This window comes from Geotrypetes seraphini, chromosome 13 (genome assembly GCF_902459505.1).
Source record: "Geotrypetes seraphini chromosome 13, aGeoSer1.1, whole genome shotgun sequence".
NCBI lineage: Eukaryota > Metazoa > Chordata > Amphibia > Gymnophiona > Dermophiidae > Geotrypetes > Geotrypetes seraphini.
In genome coordinates this window covers 57,272,997-57,294,677 of record NC_047096.1, presented here as the reverse complement: position 1 = coordinate 57,294,677, position 21,681 = coordinate 57,272,997, and the positions used below count along the sequence as shown (strand labels likewise).

Here is a 21,681-nt window from a genome sequence, read left to right as displayed (position 1 = left end):
GGTCCAGATTTTCTGTTTGGAATAACTGTGGCAGGAAGACATCCAGTTGCAGAGCTTTCCTCTCTTTGCTCCTGTCACTTGTGTCAATAGTAAGAACATAAGTATTGCCTTACTGCAGGGGTGTCAAAGTCCCTCCTCGAGGGCTGCAATCCAGTCGGGTTTTCAGGATTTCCACCATGAATATGCATGAGATCTATTAGCATACAATGAAACCAGTGCATGCAAATAGATCTCATGCATATTTATTGGGGAAATCCTGAAAACCCGACTGGATTGCGGCCCTCGAGGAGGGACTTTGACACCCCTGCCTTACTGGGTCGAACTCAGATCAAAGGTCCATCAAGCCTACTATCCTATTTCCAAGTACCAAGCTAGATCCCAAACGGTAAAAGAGTTTATGCTGCTTATCCTAGAAATAAGCAGTGGATTTCCCCTAGTCCATCTTAATAATGAAACATAGAAACATGATGGCAGATAAAGGCCAAATGGCCCATCTAGTCTGCCCAATCACAGTAACCATTCTCTCTTTCTCTCTCTGAGACAGGGGTGTCAAAGTCCCTCCTCGAGGGCCGCAATCCAGTCGGGTTTTCAGGACTTCCCCAATGAATAGGCATGAGATCTATTAGCATAGAATGAAAACAGTCCATGCAAATAGATCTCATGCCTATTCATTGGGGAAATCCTGAAACTTGACTGGGTTGCGGCCCTCGAGGAGGGACTTTGACACCCCTGCTCTTATAGACTTTTTTTTAAGGAAATTATTCAAACCTTTTTAAAACCTGGAGTGATGATGAATGTTGAATTATCAGATTTCAAGAGAAGGAGACCTAGGCCCAAAGGTTCAATTTCTCCTGGGTGCCTAATATCCTTGCACTACTGTTGCCAACTGGCTCCCAATTTGCTCAACAGGGCGATCTGAGAAAAGCAAGACCACTTCAGGGTCCACTTGGCAACTCTTTTCTCCATTATCTGCCTATGTGGAAAGAATTTTAATTTAATAAGGCCCCGATTGCCCCTAAAAACCAACAACAAAAACCCACTTTTAGAGGAAGAAAAAAGTTCAAGATGTTCCCTGGTCTCTCTGCCTGCTAAAGAAAGGGGAGCTACGAATAAGACCAGGAAGGGCTGTCTCTTTAAGGCTTAAAAAAAAAAAGGGCACAAGAGAAAGTGAAAGGAGCTGCAGGATTGGAAACCATATCACATGCCACTCATCGAGGGCATTCCCTGCCCCCACTGGCACATCCGCTCCAGGGTCGATTTCCCCTCCCCCCCTTCTTGGGCAGCGATCGGAGAGCGGGAGGCACCCACCCACCAAGGGGCCGGGGATCGGAGCCAGCCCTCCCCCCACCCCTTCTCCGACCAGCCATGTCCGACTATCAGATCTCGGTGCAGGAGCTGAACGAGGTTCTGGCCAACGAGAGCGGCTTCTACACGCTGCCCTCGCAGCACTATAACGAGGTCTTCCCCCGCGTCTACGTGGGCAATGCGTGAGTCCCCCCCCCCCCCACTCCTGTAACGCCTCGCTGCCTGCCATGCATTGCTTTTTTGTTGGGGGGAGGGGAGCGGTGGCAAGGCTCGAGGACTCCACTGCTAGCCATGCATTGATTTAGGGGATAGGAGGGGAGGGGAAGTGGCAGGGATCGGGAGCACTCGCTGTGCCACCTGTCAGCCATTCATTGCTTTTTTGTTGGAAGGGGAGGGGGAGAGGGGTTGGTAGGGATCAGGCTGTGACACCCCATAGCCAGCCATGCATTGCTTTTAGGGGAGGGGAGGTGGCAGGGATCGAGCTCCCTAGCTGTGACACCCCAGTGCCAGGGAGCCATCTTAAAACAAAGACTAATTTTATTTGTAAAGATTTGCCAGCTTGCGGGTGGCCCTGTTCTTGTCAGGGGGGCCTGCTTAGCATGATCGCATGTATGTGTGCTTGCATGTGCTGAGGGTCTGCGGGATGGCCTTTCAGTGCTGGCCTTAACCCTCAGCTGTTAGTTTCAGGTCAGCAGATACTTTGAAATGCCCTCAGTAACAGCTGGCCTCATGCAAGATATGGTATGACTAGAGAGGATCAATTTCTAGACTCAGCAAGAGCAAATTATCTCGTGGAAGGCTGATGCCCAGGGCTGATCAAACTGGCAGTTAGGAAGAGAGGTGGTTCAGGGATCTCAAAGTCTCTCCTCGAGGGCCGCAATCCAGTCGGGTTTTCAGGATTTCCCCAATGAATATGCATTGAAAGCAGTGCATGCACATAGATCTCATGCATATTCATTGGGGAAATCCTGAAAACCCCACTGGATTGCGGCCCTCGAGGAGGGACTTTGAGACCCCTGATTTAAGTTGATCCCAGCAGCTATAAACTTGTTTGAGCCCATTTCAGCTGGGCAGGTTGACTAGGAGGGAGGGCAAACAGATCCAGTCCTGGTCTCCCCGGTACAACCAGGAAAGGATCAATTTAACCCATTCCATGCCCCTCCATCAAAACAATTCAGTTCTGGGAAAGAACAGGTTGAAACTGTGGTTTCCGATTTTGTGTTCAGCCAGTTAGGTTTTCTAGGATATCCACAAAGAAAATGCAAGGCAAAGAGATTTGGTAACCGCTACATTAAAACAAGGAGATAAATGGTCTCCCCCCCCCCCCAAATGGAAATATAGAGAGCTGCAGAATGGAAGAAAGGAAGCAATTCAGTGGCTTGGCAGAAAATCCTCATCACTCAGCAGATAACTTGTATTAATGAAGTATCTTCCATAGTGACTTCCCTCCTTAAATCTGTGAGCTACTACTACTATTAATTATTTCTATAGGCTACCAGACGCACGCAGCGCTGCACATTGCATCACAGAGGCAACCTGGTATGATGTCACCTATGACATAATAGCTGACAAGCCAGGAGGAGGTGTGGCCTGTGGAGATGGAGATTGCAGATTCTTTCTGGATGAAAGGGAGAACTAGAAACAGGAGATTTTTTTTTCTTTAACAGGGAGAAATTTGAGATGGCTCCCAGAATCTAAAAGATAACAAAATAGCTGAAAAGCCGTGTTCCTTAAAAATATTGTAATAATAAAAAAAATAATCCCTTATGTTATAGGAAAGGCACAAAAGCAGACTTGTGAGATGTTCAACACAAGAATTCATTTCCGTACTGCTACTACTCATTTCTATAGCACTTCTAGATGTATGCAGTGCTATATACATTATATATGCATCTACATTCTCTGTCCCTAGTAGGCTCAAAGTCTAAGTTTTATACCAGGGACAATGGAAGATTAAACATAGAAACATGATGGCAGATAAAGACCAAATGGCCCATCCAGTCTGCCCATCCACAGTAACCATTATCTTTTTCTTTATCCGAGAGATCCCACTTGCCTATCCCAGGCCCTATTGAATTCAGACACAGTTTCTGTCTCCAACACCTCTTCCAGGAGACTGTTCCACACATCTACAACCCGTTCTATAAAAAAGTATTTCCTTAGATTACTCCAGAGCCTATCACCTCTTAACTTCATCCTATGTAAATGGATGCTCCTTCTCATAAGAACATAAGAATTGCCACTGCTGGGTCAGATCAATGGTTCATAGTGCCTAGCAGTCCGCTCACATGGCGGCCCTTAGGTCAAAGACCAGTGCCCTAACTGAGACTAGCCTTACCTGCGTACGTTCTGGTTCAGCAGGAACTTGTCTAACTTTGTATTGAATCTTTGGCGGGTGTTTTCCCCCTTAACAGCCTCCAGAAGAGCATTCCAGTTTTCTACCACTCTCTGGGTGAAGAAGAACTTCCTTATGTTTGTACGGAATCTATCACCTTTTGACTTTAGAGAGTGACCTCTCGTTCTCTCTATCTTGGAGAGGGTGAACAGTCTGCCTTTATCCCAATCTTCAAAAAAGGATCAAGAGGAGAACCGGGAAACTATAGACCTGTGAGTCTCACATCGGTCCCTGGGAAGATGGTTGAAGCATTAATTAAGGATAGCATAGTCCAACATCTGGATACCCATCACCTAATGAGAGCTAGTCAACATGGCTTCAGGAAGGGGAAGTCATGTTTGACGAATTTACTTCAGTTTTTTGAGACTGTGAACAAACATGTTGATAGCAGAGAACCGGTGGATATAACATACTTGGACTTCCAGAAGGCGTTCAACAAAGTTCCACATAAGAGACTTCTCAGAAAACTACAAAGTCATGGAATAGAAGGGGACATACTAAGATGGATAGGAAAATGGCTGAAAGACAGAAGACAGAGGGTGAGCGTAAATGGGAAGTCTTCGGACTGGGAGAAAGTAACTAGCGGAGTGCCTCAGGGTTCGGTTCTTGGGCCCATCTTATTCAATATCTTCATAAATGACCTGGAAGAAGAAACGACCAGTGAAATCATCAAGTTTGCTGATGACACAGGTCACAGACGGATAGCGAGGAACTCCAGAGAGATTTGAGACAACTAGAGAAATGGGCAGAGCAGTGGCAAATGAAGTTTAATGTAGAAAAATGCAAAGTGATGCACCTGGGCAGGAAAAACAAGGAGCACCAGTATACCTTGTTTGATGTAACTTTGGGCAAAAGCGAACAAGAAAAGGACCTGGGGTAATGATAGACAGGACCCTGAAGCCGTCGGCTCAATGTGCAGCGGCGGCAAAAAAAGCAAACAGGATGTTGGGCATGATAAAGAAGGGTATCACGAGTAGATCTGAGGAAGTCATAATGCTGCTTTACAAAGCGATGGTAAGACCACACTTGGAATACTGTGTCCAACATTGGTCTCCCTACCTAAAGAAGGATATAATACTACTGGAGAGGGTGCAGAGGCGAGCGACGAAGCTTGTAAAAGGTATGGAGAACTTGAGCTACAAAGATCGCCTCAGAAAACTAGGATTATTCACCCTCGAGAAGAGGAGACTGCGAGGGGATCTGATAGAGACTTTTAAAATACTGAAAGGATTCGACAAAATAGAACAGGAAACAATTTTATTCACATTGTCAAAGGTGACTTGGACAAAAGGTCATGGACTGAAGCTGTTGGGGGCCAGGGCCAGGACAAATGTCAGAAAGTTCTGCTTCACACAGCGAATAGTGAACGCCTGGAATGCTCTCACGGAAGAGGTTGTGGAGGAAACCACCATTCAAGGATTTAAGGGCAAGTTGGATGCACATCTTCTTGAAAGACACATTGAGGGATAACTAAGGAATTTGCCAGGGTAGGCCTGGCAGGGCCTCCGCGTGTGCGGATCGCCGGACTAGATGGACCCAAGGTCTGATCCGGTGCAGGCATTTCTTATGTTCTTACTTACTTGCTCCACTTCATCACTGACGCTGACCCATTCTGCTTCTATTCCTTTCTCTCCTCTCTTCTACCTTCCAAAGTATTTAGATCAATGCTGTCTTTTTAAAATGTTTATTTTATTTTTATTTTTCCTCTAACTCTACTTTTCACTTCTCTATTACCCTCCAGGTACTTTAGTTAGATTGTGAGCCTTCGGGACAGTAAGGGAATTTTCCAAGTACCTTTCTTATTTCTAATCTTAATGTATATTTTCTGTAAACCGCTTAGAACCTAACGGATGTAGCGGTATATAAGAAATAAATTATATTACATTACATTCTTATGTACTAATTCTATTCTCTTCAGTATTTTAAACGTTTCAATCAAGTCCCCTCTCAGTCTCCTCTTTTCAAGGGAGAAGAGGCCCAGTTTCTCTAATCTCTCACTGTACGGCAACTCCTCCAGCCCCTTAACCATTTAGTCGCTCTTCTCTGGACCCTTTTGAGTAGTACTGTGTCCTTTTTCATGTACGACAACCAGTGCTGGACGCAGTACTGCAAGTGAGGGCGTACCATAGCCTGGTACAGCGGCATGATAACCTCTGATCTGTTCGTGATCCCCTTCTTTATCATTCCTAGCATTCTGTTTGCCCTTTTTGCCGCCGCCGCACATTGCGCGGACAGCTTCATTGATTTGTCGACAAGTACTCCCAAGTCTCTTTCCTGGGGGTCTCTCCGAGTACCGCACTGGACATCCTGTATTCGTGTATAAGATTTTTGTTACCGACATGCATCACCTTACACTTATCCACGTTATACCTTATTTGCCATGTTGCGGCCCATTTCTCGAGCGTGTTTATGTCACTGATGTGCATGGGCCTGAAGATCCAACTTCTGACATTTCTTTAAATCTTTCCCCGCAGGGGGGTCACTGAAGAGTTGATCCCTTTGTATCCAGGGCTGCTACAAGGGTGTTAGGATCCTAGACAATCTTTCAGTCTTACAGTTCCTCCCATTAACTTTTAAACCCTGTATACGTTCTATACAATTTGATAATTAAACTCGAGAATCATGATCATCCCAACCCTGTCCTTCCCAGAACAACTCTGAGAACATCTATTTTGACATCATGGGATTGAAATTCAACATGATTTAACTGGCCAGAAATGTCTCTTGGCCAATTAAATCATCTGTTCGAGGCTAACTGGTCATTCACCATTGCTGAAAATAAATGGTTAGTGCCAAACTCAAAACAGGCTGTTCTGGAGGCATTTCAGGATGAAGTCAAGGTTGGCCAGTTAAGTGCAAAACTAGGACCAAGTAAAAGTCAGTCCTATTTTTATGCAGTAAGCCTTAGTTGGTTAAGCGCAGAATATCACACTTAATTGGCTGTGTTTTAGTTGGCTCCGTAAATCAGGAAACTCGGTGTCAAAGTCAGGACACGGCCTGGCATTTAATTTTCGGTGAATATCAGACCCCATAATTTTAAAAATTAAACTTGGGGGACCACTGGGCAGGCTGGGCCTAGCTTGGCCTAGCCAGGGGGGGGTCACAGGGCAGTTCGTGCCTGGATTGGCCTAGCCGTGGGGGCCACTGGATCAGCAGGACATGTGACTGGAGAATGGGGAGCATCGGACCAGCTTAGGGAACAGTGAACTCCCCTCTCACTTGTCTTCCTTTTCTTTTCCATGACAGGTTCATCGCCAAGAATGTGATGAGGCTACAGCGCCTAGGAATCACGCATATCTTGAATGCAGCTGAGGGGAAATCCTTCATGCATGTGAACACCAGCGCCGAGTTCTATGAAGGCACAGGCATCACTTACCATGGGATCAAAGCCAATGACACCCAGCAGTTTAACCTTAGCCAGTACTTTGAGCGAGCAGCAGACTTCATTGACAAGGCCCTGGCACAGAAGGATGGTAAGGAAGCCACTCCCATTCCCTCTATAGGTCAGAAATGGGGTAAAATGACCAGGAAGAGGTCACTGTATTGAAAGGGATAGGATGAGACAGTCCTGATTATGTAGGGTTATCATATGGCTGCAGAAAAAGGAGGACGGGTTGAGACATCCAGGTTTTACTTCCATTGCTTTCAATGGAGGACGGATTGAGACATTCCGGTTTTACTTCCATTGCTTTCAATGGAGGATGGGTTGAGACATCCAGGTTTTACTTCCATTGCTTTCAATGGAGGAGGGATTGAGACATCCGGTTTTACTTCCATTGCTTTCAATGGAGGAGGGATTGAGACATCCAGTTTTACTTCCATTGCTTTCAATGGAAGTAAAACCTGGATATCTCAATCCGTCCTCCTTTTTTCTGGAGCCATTTGGAAATATGAATATATAATGCAAAGCCCTGGGTTCACTTATAAGCTGCTGGCCTGCTTGCATTGAATGCACTTGCGTGTGGAAGATCTGGATGTGGTTTAGAGATCTTTTTCTTGAACTCATAAGATGCTTTATACAACAAGCATTTCACATATATAAACTTGCAGCATAGACTTACAATTAATGTAATTATATGTTGTCACATAAGTGAAAGAATTAACAAATACCCCTCTTTCTAGTTTTTTTAGCCCAAAAGAATAGTCTCAACCCAGATCCCTGACGTTTTCATAGTATGAAAAAAAATTTAACCAAACATAAAAAAAGGACAAAACAAAATTCTATGTTATTATAGCCCTGTTAAGAGCACTGAAATTGGAAGGATCCTCAGGTCTTTTCCCACTTAGCTAATGTCTTATTGTGCTGGACTGTCATCTTAATAATCCATCTGTGCAGCGAGGACGCTCCCTCTGACTTCCAAGCAAGTGTTCAAGGCATTTAGCTGGGGCTTCTTGCCAGCCAGCTCCAGCATGAATTGCCAGGGAAGCCAACATTCAGGATTGCCTGTTGTCACAGCTGAGGGATTGCCCACCTCTGAGTCATTTACTTCCCTGTGGGCCAGCTGTGATGCACCTTTAATGTTCATGACTTTTGTTTTTAATAAAAGTCTGGGCTCAAGATTGCTGTAATTTGGATTTACTGGGTGAGACACTGTGAAAAATTTGCCTTCAGCTACAGCCAATGCAGGGTAGCACTAGCTTGCATTTTTCTTGGCTTCATTGCAAAATTGTCTGATCTTATTGCTTAAGTCTCCTTACCTCCTATATACAATATTAGAACAAAAATTGGATGTTCCCTGATCTTCTGTCTATTCCTATTGCATTTGTGCAGGGGTGGGGGCTGTTCAGCATAATAGTGCTCCTTTCTAAAATGTTAGAAATAAGAATATATGATGATCCATCTATTCCAGTATCCTTCTTCCAACACTAGACAATCTAGATCTTGACTTGTTCTGTGACCTTACTGTTTGAGCTAAGTGAAATATTGTATTCTCTCATTTTTGTAGCTGGCTAATCTTTACTGCTGTGTTAAGATTTCTGATTATCTGTTCTGTTGCTGTGAATTTCTGTGTTTTCTGAAAAAAAGAAAATGCTCGTAGTCTAGGCAACAAAAATCATGATCTACAAGCCCTGATGTTAGAGGCAGACGTGGATATTTTTGCCATCATGGAGACATGGTTCAGTGATTCCCATGGATGAGAAGCAAACATACCAGGCTATGGAAAAATTATGTTCTTACCTGTTAATTTTCTTTCCCTTAGATGCAGCAGATGAATCCAGAGACCAATGGATAGCTCACATCTACCAGCAGGGGGAGATAGAGAAACTGATTAACAGGTGGTCCTATTGGCTGGCACTCCTCCTGTTTATCTAGTATAGCTCCTTGCCCAAGCATCCGTAACCATCAATAGGCATAGCATGTAAAAAACTTCTTTCCCATAACAAATCTCAAAATGCAATACTACAGAAAACAACCTGCCACAATAACCAACTGCGAAAGTTGCAAAAGAAAAAAACCGAGAGACAATATCCAGAAAGGGTGGGGCTCTGGATTCATCTGCTGCGTCTAAGGGAAAGAAAATTAACAGGTAAGAACATAATTTTTCCTTCCCTAGCAACAGCAGCAGATGAATCCAGAGACCAATGGGATGTAGCAAAGCAATCCTCAATCTGGGTGGGAAGCAAACGCCGCCTCCGCAACAACCGAAGCACAAAACGCCCCTACCGCATGCGCCCCCACATCCAAGCAGAAATGCAGAGAGAAAGCACTCTCAGAAGACCAATTAGCCACGAGACAAATCTCCTTCAAGGAAAAAAAACCCTGGGCCGAGCCCAAGAAGTAGCCATCCCTCCGGCGGAATGGTCATGAAGTTCTTTTGCCACCTGCTTCCCTGCCAGCAAGCAAGCATAAAGAATGTCCTCCTGGACCCATTGAGCGATGGAGGGTTCGGACGCCGCCATACGTTTGAGGCGTCCCTTGAAGAATACAAAAAGGAGATATAAACAATTAAAAGTCGTTAGAAACCGAGCTCGCGGAGAACGCTACGTACGTATCAAAAAATGCAGTGAATAAAAGCACTGCTCCCAATTTCTCCTCCCAGGAAGAAGGAAGGAAAAGCGAGCATGACATAAAAGAAAGGATGACACCCCCCTAGAAAGAAATAGTGGTACCATCCGAACTGATATCCCATATTTCGGAAATCAGAAATAGGAATCCCCGATGAACAAGGCCTGCAACATAGAAAACTGCAGAGCTGAAGCCATGGCCACAAGAAACCCCATGTTCAACGGCACAGCCCTTTAGAGTCCCAAAAGACAAGGATGAAATGAAGCCTTCGGTAAACTGAGAAGAAGTACATGAAGATTGTACTCCAAACCGGGCTTTCTAAGAGGCGCATGAATATACCGCACTCTGTTTAGGAACTGAACTGAGAAGTAAGCGAAGTAAGCTGAGAAGTAAGCGAAGAGCAATATACCTAGCCCTTGTAACAAGCCAAGAATGGCACCAGAAGCTGAAGGGAATTGAATGCTAAGCCCTCGGCAATACACCTGTGCCAAAAAGGAACTCTGGAGTGGTTCAAACGTTAAGAAGCACCCAAGAAAGGAAAAACCTCCAAAAGGAAGCAGAAACCACAGGAGAAGACGTCCGTAGCACCTGGATAAGAGAAGAAACAACCTGCTTCGCATAACCCTAACACATCAGCCAAGATTTTTCAAAAAACTAGGTCGTAATACTAAAGTAGTACAAATATCCATGTTGATCGGACCCTAGGCGAGCAAAGCCGGAGATACCCGGAAACTTCTTAGTCCGGCTGTCGAAAGACTCATCAAATCCGCATAGTAAGGATGGCGCCGCCAATCCAGAGATTCTACAAATACTGTGCCCGGAAAGCGAGCTTGAGATGGCAAATCCAAGCCATCATCAGCCAGCGGAAAACACTGAAAAAGAGAAGGCAGAGGCGAGAAAGGAGCCATGCAGCTACCCCCTCTAACTCCCCCTCCCTGGGCCCGCTGAAGAAGCTAGGAAGCTTAGAATTGAGAGACGAGGCCATGAGGTCTAGGTCAAGGAGATCTCACGTTCATAAAAGGAGCTAGAACGCCTGAGCCACAAATCTCAATATCCAGGATACAGAAGATTACACTATTACTAACATGCACACTTTCCAGAGCGTACACAGCACTGTACACTGTAACATACAAGAAATGGGCCATGCTCAGATTCCGCCGAGAGAAAGTCTATCCAAACTCTTATCCTGATCCATAAAAGGATCTGCCAACAGAAGACGAAGATGAGAGTCCACCCATTGAAGCAGACCAACTTCACCTGCCAACTGAGTACAACACCTACTGCCCAAGCTGTAGAGAAATACCCCCATCCTAATACTGACCAAAAGGACCCTCAGCGGCAATCCGGAAGAATGATCTGAAGCTCCAGAAAGATAGCCTGACCCTGCTCAAGAGTAGAAGAATGAACAAGTACTGAGTCGCCTCTGAAGACCAGAATCCTGGAGCTGAGGATGGAAGCCACCGAGCCCCCCAACCCGACAGCCCGGGATGGTCGGTGGTCATGAGCTAGTCCAGCAAAGACCGAGGCATGCCTTGAAAAGAGAAATCGTGCTGAGCCACCAAATCATACAGAGCGATGCAGGAGGAGCATACCAAATAATTGGAGCCCTGAGATACCAGGAACCACCAGAACAAAAGCGACTGCTGTAGCGTAAGAAGGGGAAAGCAAGCCGAAGTTCCCAGTGGAGTCAGCAATATGGATCCCAGAAACTGTACAGAATCCCATACTCTTGGTCATGGTAAGCGAAGAAGAATACCAATCTGAGACCGAGACCCCACGCCCCAGTCTCCGGAAAGAAACACATGTCTCTCCTATATGAATAAAAACATTACCCCGATATACTTATAAATAGTACAGGAGAAAAGAGCGCTGTGCAAATTCGAAGATGCATGTGTAAAGAACTGAGGAAAAGATACCACCCTTTTCGTGTCAGTCAAATGGCCCGACTGGAAGTCATCCGAATCAAGCAGGCAGTCAAGAAGAAATTAGATGAATTGCCTGGTAGCGCCAAAACGGTACCACTGCCCACATCACCTAAAACGTTCGTGAAGCCTTGGGTAGACGAAATGGCATGTGCCAAAACCGAAAGCGCTGCTCCAAGAGAGGCAGGCAAACCAAGTGCCGATTCGGAGTCCATAGAGAAAATGTAAATATACTCCCAGGTTGTCTGCAGCAATGTGTAACCCCGAGAAACTAATTCAGCAGAATGGGATCCAGCCTGCCCAATGCCCCCGTCTCGGGCACCATGTAGTAAGTGGAACAACGTCCCTTAGTTCCCAAAGAACTACAAGAACTGTCCTGAGGACCAGTAACACTGAAAAGGGAAACACAAAACATAGAGACTCCAAGAACGAACTGGAAACCGGAGGAGGATGCAAAGATGCAAGCATCCTGAAAAATCTTCACAGCCCTCTGACCTGACATTATAGTGTCTTCTCCCTCATGAGAAAGCCTGAAGAGTCATTGGAAGAAGTCAAGATCCCCTCAGAATGAAGTGCAGAAGGTCAGGGAATGGCAGGATGAGACTGTAGGATCTGCAAGAAGATTCTCCTAGGAAAAATCAAGATTCACAATGTAAAGAGGAATATACTGGAACCATGAAAACAGTACTAACCCCATGCAACATGAGCGAAATACGTATGTCCTTTAAAGTGAGTACGTACTAGACTCAATCAAGATGCTGCATCTACCACCCCGTGGAAAACAACAGCATCCTTACAGGTATCAGACAAAGCTCACATCGTTAATGAGAGCTTCAGGGATGAGGCTAACAGCCACATAGTGCGTGATCCTCCACGGATTTGATAGAATAGGTAATTGGCTCCTGGTTAAAAGGAGCTGTACAGCCCTTTCTGTCTGGTTGGGGGGCCCGTCTAGCATGTGCCATGAGAAAATGGTGACAGGAGAAACCAGCGTGATAAGCATGGAAATCTGAAGTCCAGGCCCCCTCAGAAATAGAGAAAGAGAGTCCTGGCCGCAGGAATATGCGCAGTGTCATTATGCCCATAGAGACAGCCCGAACTTGGAAACTGTTTGTATTACCTTTAGGCATATATATCCTGTGCCACTACTAGACACATGCAGCTCAGCACAGAGGCCCAAATAAGGACAGTTACCAACAGACAAAGGCTCAATCTACAGGGACCCCAAGAGAGACAATGAGATACCTGTGTGAAATACAGGGCACTATCTTACTGCTGATCTCACTGTGCCGTGAGTTGCCGTATGTCGCCCCAGTCTGGAGACAAATCGAGACTGGGTGACCTAGCACAGGGCAGAGTCTCTCTGGTAAACCCCTTGAGTGCTAACCCCAGAGTCCGATTAAACAAGCAGCTTCCTTCAAGGGAGTACAGCAGGAACACAGACATAGACATATAAAGCTGCCCAAGCTTGTCCCAAAGCTGGTGAAACACATACAACTTGTCTGAACCGGAAAGGAGAGAAGCCCCGGCATACCCTGACCAAAGTCAGCTGGAAACAAACTACCGGAACGCTGCAGCTCTCCTGCCATCGCCAGAGACCCATGCGCACGCCTGATTCTCGCTGACACGTGGCCGCTGCATCAACACTCCTAGAAACATAGTCTGATTCGAGCCCCGCAAAATTTACCCTGCCGCAGCTTGCATAGAAAGAAAATCAGACTCGGGGAATAACCAGAAGAACGGCCTACAGCGCCGGAAAAAACATATCCCATCTCATGCGCGCTGCTATAAACCGGCACCTGCACAATCAGCTGCACATGGCCGTGACAAACACTGATGAAAGAGAGCCTCAGAATAAACAGGACTACTGCTGCACTGAAACCCAACAAAGAGAACAAGTACGAGCATGAAATCGCATCGCTACTGCTGCGCTGTAACCAACAAGGAAACAAAGCGCGTGCATGCAAAGGGCAGGAAGTCCCGGCTCCCTCCACGGATTTCTAGTCATAAAACTTAGCCTCAATAAAATATCCATACCTTAAATGTACGATGACCGAACCCACAGTACTAAGACTCCCAAACAGAACCTGAAGTTCAAACAACCGTAAAAGCCAGACATACTCACAAGCTAGTTGTTAGGGCCAGTTGAAGCCAGTTTGCAGCAAAAGCATGGCAGAATGTAACAACTGTGGTCTCTCTCTTTTTTTTTTTACAGAGAAGGGAAAGAAGAAAAAAATTGAGACCCAGTCAGACCCTCTAGCAATGGAGGGAGGGTGAGGCAGGGACAAGGGGGGGCCCAAGTGTAACCTCTAAAGCCGGCACCGTTCAGCCGGACACCCCTGTCTCACTGAAGAGAAAATCTCAACAGGAGAAATAGCATTGCCAGCTCATTGAAGAGAAACTCCAACAGGAGAAACAGAATGGCAGTCTCACTGAAGAGAAACCTCAACAGGAGAAACAAAATGGCAGTCTCACTGAAGAGAAACCTCAACAGGAGAAACAAAATGGCGGTCTCACTGAAGAGAAACCTCAACAAGAGAAACAGAATGGCAGTCTCACTGAAGAGAAACCTCAACAGGAGAAAATAAAGTTCCAGCCACAGCCAGAATTCAGGAGCTAGTTGAATAACGACATTTTCCTGCTGGGAGATAGAGAATACTAGATAAACAGGAGGAGTGCCAGCCAATAGGACCACCTGTTAATCAGTTTCTCTATATCCGCCTGCTGGTAGATGTGAGCTATCCCATTGGTCTCTGGATTCATCTGCTGCTGTTGCTAGGGAAAATCTTTTTTAGGAAGGACAGAGATGGTCAAATGGGTGGAGGAATAGCTCTCTATGTAAAGACCAATATCCAAGCGACTGAAATGCAGGGTGCCAGGGGAAAGGAAGAAGTTTTATGGATAGCTACCTCTGACTCAGTTGCAGCAATGTGATAAAGATCTTGTTGCAGATATCCATAAGCTGGAGAAGAAAGGAGAGGTGCTCTTTCTGGGTGATTTCAACCTGCCGGATGCGGATTGGAAAGTTCCGTCTGCAAAATTGGAAAGAAGTAGAGAGATAGTGGATGCCCTTCAAGGAGCTCTACTCAGACAAATGGTGATGGAACCGATGAGGGAAAAAGCAATGCTGGATCTGGTGCTCACAAATGGGGAGCATGTCTAATATTTGAGTGGGTGCCCACCTGGGCAGTAGTGATCATCAAACACTTTGGTTTGGTATAACAGGTAAAGTGCAAGGCAGCCACACAAATCTCAGAGTCCTGCATTTCAAACATGCGGGCTTTAGTAGCATGGGGGGAGTATCTGAAGAAAGAACTAATAGGATGGGAGGACATAAGAGAAGTGGAAAAACAGTGGTCTAAGCTGAAAGGCTTAATAAAAATAGCTACAGACCTTTATGTGAGGAAAATAAAACCAAGGGAAAGCATCAGCCCCCCCCCCTCCTTTTCCTCCATAAAAAAATCCAGTGGCACCCCCCACCTGGTTAGACCAGGCCAGGCCCTGCCCACCCAGTCACTTTGGCCTGGTGGTCTAGTGGATGTCCAGCCTAGCACCTAGATCCACTTGCAATGCCTACTTGCTCCTCCTTATTCTGAGACCGACTTGAAAATAGCATCACCCTGCCCTGCACGATGCATCCTAGAATGCACTGGGCAGGGTCTAACCTAGGATGCACAGCATGGGGCAGGGTGATGCCATTTTCAAGATGGCTGCCAGAGAAGCGCAAGTGGGCATTGCTCTTCCTTTCTAAAAGGTTGGGAGCCAGGGGAGTGGATCGGGCCTCTATTTGACTGGGAAAGTTGGGACTAGCCTGGAATCCAGGAGGTCTACTAGGCACGTCAGTCCTAGTTTGCCTAGTTGGTGGAGAGCGGTGGGTGGAGCACAGGCAAGATAAGCGAGGGGGTCATCAGGCAGGCCTGGCCTATCCTAACCAGGAGGGCCACTAGACCACCAGGGCATGTGGCTGGAGGGTGGGGAGAATCGGACCACTTTTAAGACTGAAGTAAATGCATGATTTTTTCCCCCTAATGTAAACTTTCCTGTTGGTGCCTGAGCCAATGACTGTTCAGGCATTTGGACTTCAAGCCTCAAACAACCTGAAGAGTCAGAACCTGGACATGTATCTCAGCATTGTGATGCTGGGGCTAGATGGATCTTGATTCTGATCCTGTACAGCAGATCTTGAATTGTTTATAAAGCTGCAAATCTATTACTGACTGACTAGGGTAGAAATCTCCCACAAGTTCTTACGGGAAGTACCCTTCCCTTGGGTGTTGGTTGAAGCTCTTAGTGCTAAGTCACCTTCACAGCTTTTAATTTTCAAAATTGCAGACAGGAGAGGCCTGGTTGCCTCCTATTTGTCCAAAATGCTTTGGGTGGCACCAGTCCCCCGACCTTAGTCTTTCCCACTATGCCGCTGCCTCCCAGTCCTGGGGCATGAAATGTTAGAAGGCAGGATTTAGTTCATAAAACCAGCTGCAGCGTCAGCCAGAGATCTCCCTGTGTCACCCTCTCCTGTTTTTCTTCCCCTCCTTCCTCCCTCTTTTCATTTCTTTTTCTCTTTCTTCCTGTGTTCTTTTAACCCTTTCTGTAATATTTCTTGCTTATGACAATGAGGCTTAACCTTCATTTGGGATTATTTAATGTTACATTTTAAAGAAAGTGAAAATATATGACTCTAGATTACAGGGCTGCCTATGGGTTGTGATGCTTTATCTAGGAAAGGCAGAGATGATGGTGGGCAGAAGTTTTAAGTAGAGCTGCATTTTAATCGCAGTTAACTGAGATTAATGCATTAATTATTAAATCAAAATTTAAAAAATTAATCACATTGCTGCATCTCCTGTTTCTCCTCCAAAAACCTTTTCTGCTTTCTTACATTTCCAGCTCTCCTCTCAGTTAGGATTACCATATGGCTCCAGAAAAAGGAGGACGGATTGAGACATCTGGGTTTTACTTCTACTGAAAGCAATGGAAGTAAAACCCGGATGTCATGGTAACCTTAGACTTGCCCAGGGTCACAAGGAACAGTACAGGAGTTGAACCCCAACCTCAGAGTGCTGAGGCTGTAGCTCTAACTGCTACGCCACTCCTTTCTCCGCAATGCTGTTACTTCTGGGGACCAACAGAAGACACTTTTAAGGTAGATTGAAGAGGAGGGCAGATATTGAACCCTGGGTGGGTTGGGGGAGAGAAGTGAGTTGCTGATTCATGAGCAGAACTGGAGGGGTCACAATGGAAGTTATAGTGAAGGCAATGACCTCCAGCAGTTACAAGAAGAGCAGCAAGTTTGTGTTGCTGCTCATGGTGGGTGGAGGGGAGGGAGGAAGAGGTGCTGAACAGGGGAAGAGAAGAAAGGAAAACAGAGAGAGAGAATGGACCCCAGGAAATGGGGAAAGGGAGAGGGAGGGAAGGAAGAGAAAAGGAGATGATGGATCTGGAGGTGGAAGGGAGGGATGTTATCAGTCCTTTAAGGAAAGGGAAGGGGGGGGGTGAAATTTGATATACCACTTTTTTGTGGTTACAGTTAAAGCAGTTTACATATTATATACTGATACTTATTTTGTATTTTGGTAATGGAGGGCTAAATGATTTGTCAAGAGTCACAAAGAGCTGCTGTTGGAAAAAATAAAATTCATTTAATTGTGTGATTAACTATGATTAAAAATTGTAATCAAAATGCAGCCCTATTTTTAAGGATAACACAGGTCTCATCTTTATGCTTCTTTGATGTTTCACAAGAAGGGATCCACGCAGCCTGGAAAGTTTGTGTCCGTCATCATTTCTGAATAACGCTTCACACAGTGGAGGAAAAGGTTGCACAGACTGTGAAGGATCTAGCCTTCTGTGTTTCCTGTTACATTTGTACTGTTTGAGCTGTATTCCCCAAGAGTGACTCCAGAATTCTGCATCCTGACTGAGATTTGGCTAGGTCTGGGGGAAACTTGACCACAATAGTGTCTGAGTTAGAGCTCATATTTTAATAGGAAGGGGGATTGATGGGTAGACTGAACACACCTTTATTTGTCTCATATTGCGTGGTTATTGTCTTCCTTTGTGATTCCACCAAGCTCCAGTGTCAATGGACTGTGTACATACAGTATCTCTCTTTTTTTTCTCCTTTCCAGGCCGTGTGTTTGTACACTGCCGTGAAGGCTACAGCCGCTCGCCAACCCTGGTGATTGCATACCTGATGCTGCGTCAGAAGATGGATGTGAAAACGGCTGTGTCAGTGGTGCGTCAGAAGCGGGAGATTGGACCCAACGATGGCTTCCTGAGGCAGCTGTGCCAGCTCAGTGAAAGGCTAAGCAAGGAGGGCAAATTGAAGTCTTAAGAAGCCTGCACAGAACAGCATTTCTGCAGTCTAGAAAGAGCACTCTCTCCACCAACATACTCTCCTACCAAACAACCAATGTGTCCTCCAGACATCAAGATGGCACAGTGTTTTAAATAACAGTCCTGTCTCACAGCTGCTAGAGATTTCTGCTAAGAGGCAGCCCCTCTTCTCCTCAGTGCTGCTCTGACACTTGAATGTAAAGATGCAAAATCAACTTGCTTTCCCTGTTGTCTCTGGAAGGGCTCTGACCCTATAGCATCCACTTTACCTACTCTAGATTCCTGTATCTTTGGTCTTCTGGACTCTCTGGGTTTGTCCCACAGTGGTAGGATGGGTATGCTGTGCTTCCGATGGACTGTAGTCTCTATCACTTTCATCCTTGAATTTGGACACCGTGATTGGGGCCTGCTGCGACAGAATATATGGGTATCACAGAAGGTTGTTGGACTCTCAGAAATGCTACTCTTGCAAGGGAGATCAAATAGGAATTGAACACGGCAAGGTCTAAACACAAAAGCAATAAATCTGTCTTACGTCATCACTCCTCAGCAAATCAGAGTGGCAAAGAGGTTCTAATTTGCTGATTTCTGTTCACTTTCCACATCTTGATCCTTGATCATGTAGTAACCATAATGGTGTAGTAAGGGAGGGGGGAGCAAGGGTGGCGGTCCACCCCGGACACCATGTTGGTGAGGGCGCTGGCACCCCTCCTCCTCTCTGCCCCCCCACCTCTTCCCATTCCTCCCTTCCATATGCGCATCCTGCTTCCCTTCCTCCATACCTCTAGTTGAAGCTGTTCGCAGCGGTCAACAATGCGCTCTTCACGAACCCGTTGGCTCTCCTGCTGATGTCACTTCCGGGTGCTGCACATTGTTGACCACCGCGAGCAACAACTTCAACTAGAGGTACGGGGGAAGGGAAGGGGGCGTGCATGGCAGGCAGGAGCATGGAAGGAGCAGGGGTGGAGACGGTGAGGGAAGGGGTGCCTCTCACCCTCGCTATGCCACTGCTTGGCCATTTTTTTCTGCTCTCACCTGTGCTTTTCTTTACCCAGACATGACAAGTTACCCAGTTCCAGGTTAGAGATTTTGGGGCAGTCCTGGTTTTCAACTTACAGCCCAAAGCATTGTGGGATTTGTAGTGCCTGATCCTGCCCATTGAAATTAGTGTTGTCAGTCCCATAATGCAACAGGAGGTGGGGGTAGGCTGAAATCCTACCAGCCTGGAACTGGGTGACTCTGTTCACCTGAATTTTTCCAGCCTGGAACTGGGTAACTGTTCAGAAAGACTGATTCAGATTAGTGAATCTTTTTGAATGGAAGCCTTTGCACTGCTGCTTTTCACCAGCAGGAGCTGTTCTTCCTCTCCTCTTCTCTTCTTTTCTACAAATGAAGAGTCCCGTGAAGTCAGCGGGACAGACTTGGACTGTCTGTGTGTGGCTGTTGAATTCACAAGACCTGACTGTGGGGATAAGAGTGAATTCCAGCATATCAGCACCTGCTTGTACTATGCAGAAGAGCACTTTATCAGGCCTTCTTGTTAATCAGAAACACATGTATAGAGTGGAAAAAGCTCACAGGCTGGGAAATGTGTTTTATTTCAAGAGTGGATGGCATGTTTTTTGCATGTTCTGTAAGGTGGCCCAATAGCATCCATGTCCATAGATTGATCTAGTCCTGTATTTACTCCATGGCATACATTGACTTATAGTTCTGCATCTCTTACAGAAATTAAAACTACATATCCCTGCATGCAACAGGGTAAAACCAGGACTAGATTGGCCAGTTATCTATAAAGGGATCAGTGTCATTGCATGCTTTTCATTATGCCAGTGGTTCCCAACCCTGTCCTGGAGGAACACCAGGCCAATCGGGTTTTCAGGCTAGCCCTAATGAATATGCATGAAGCAAATTTGCATGCCTATCACTTCCATCATATGCAAATCTCTCTCATGCATATTCATTAGGGCTAGCCTGAAAACCCGATTGGCCTGGTGTTCCTCCAGGACAGGGTTGGGAATCACTGCATTATGCATCTCTTCCAGCTCAGCTCCCTGGATTTCCTTGGAGGGGAAGGGAAGGTCCAAAATGACCCAAACTAGGCTGTTCTGGTGTCTCAGATAGAAGGTCTGGTTTGAATGCAGGATCAGGTCAGCTGACCGGGTCAGGGTTATTAGGTTTATCACTTTCAACTTTACATCCTCCCTCTTTCCAATTAAGGACATTTGGCCCCTCCAATAATCAGGATCACCCCCAATACTACACGGCAATGGGCTCTTTGGAATCGTGTGACAACAGCATCTCCCCAAAGCTAAAACAGTGGTCTCCAACCTTTTTTCTTATAAAGAGCTGTGGCGTGAATATGAGAAAGTTCTGAGGGCCACCAAAAGTATTCAAGTAGAGAATGACACGGGGACAAATTTTTCCCCGTCCCTGCAGGAACTCAATTTTCCCATCCTGTCCCCGTGAGTTTTGTCGCTGTTTCTGTCCCTGCCCCATTCCTGTAAGCTCTGCCTTAACCGCACAAGCCTCGAACACTTATGATTTTAAAGTGTTTGAGACTTGTGCAGATGAGGACGGAGCTCGCAGGAATGGGGCAGGGACAGGAAAAGAACTTGACGGGATGGGAAAATGAGTTCCCACGGATACGGGGAAAAATTTGTCTCCCTGTCATTCTCTAATTTCAAGCTTACACATGCTACTAATTTTGTAAATTGCATTGACCTGGGTATTGCACATTAAAAGTTATGTTTAAATGATTTTTATTATTCCAGCAGTAAGAAGCAAATACAAACAGTAACATTTTCAACAATATAATCAGTTCCCCTCCCATCCCCCCCTCCCCCCCCCCAAGAATCCCTGGCCGGTCCAACAGCTGAGAGTGGGAATAAAATCTTAAAGAGTCAAAAGTCTACTGCGAGCACGCGGTGTGAGGTCCTGCCAGAACTGCTCCCACACCTGACAAAATGTGCGACCCGGGCCAAGAGTCAAGTCTCCCACCATGCGTCTCTCCAGTGTTGCGTGCACTATCATTAGGGATCTCCATTGTGCATATGACGGGGGATCACGGGAGAGCCAGTTGGTGAGGATGGCTTTTTTTCCCCATCAAAAGGGCTCTGGAGATAAATGCTGACATTCCCCTGGGTTTGGGCGAGGCTATATTATAAAATCCAAATAACGCCCTCGGTTGCGGAAGCCATCGCCGTCCCCAAAGCGATGTGGTATATAGGCCAAGATGTCTCCAAAACTGTTGGATTGCGGGGTAGGCCCAAAACATGTGACTCAAAGATGCGTGAGCCTGATTGCATTTCGGGCAAGAATGCGAAGCAGTAATCCCCATCCGGGCTGCACGTTCCGGTGGAATGTAAAGTCTAAGAACAATTTTCAATTGCATTTCCCAGTGAGTAATATTGGGTGACACCTTCTGAATGTTCTTCAGGACCCGTTGTAACTGTTAAGCAGTCAACTGGCAATGCAAGTCCTCAGCCCACGCTGTCGCTAATATATCCAGATTCATACTTGGTTGGCAATCCAGGATCCCACAATATGAATCCCCAAATGCATTACTCTGCATTTCTTTGCATTGAATTTTAGTTGCCAGGCATTAGACCATTTCTCTAAGTTTTGCAGATCTTGTTTCATATTTTCCACTCCCTCTTTGGTGTCTACTCTGTTACAAATCTTGGTATCATCTGCAAAAAGGCACACTTTTCCTT

The 21,681-nt window shown here is 46.0% G+C and overlaps 1 protein-coding gene across 1 annotated transcript; it reads left to right on the top strand.

The window, feature by feature from the left end:
* The first annotated feature begins 1,214 nt into the window (after positions 1-1,214).
* Positions 1,215-19,542, top strand: DUSP3 (dual specificity phosphatase 3). Its single transcript, XM_033919367.1, has 3 exons — positions 1,215-1,487; positions 6,947-7,173; positions 17,758-19,542. Exons 1-3 carry the CDS (start codon positions 1,366-1,368, stop codon positions 17,961-17,963), a joined length of 555 nt encoding a protein of 184 aa, XP_033775258.1. The 5' UTR covers positions 1,215-1,365; the 3' UTR covers positions 17,964-19,542.
* Positions 19,543-21,681: the final 2,139 nt, after the last annotated feature.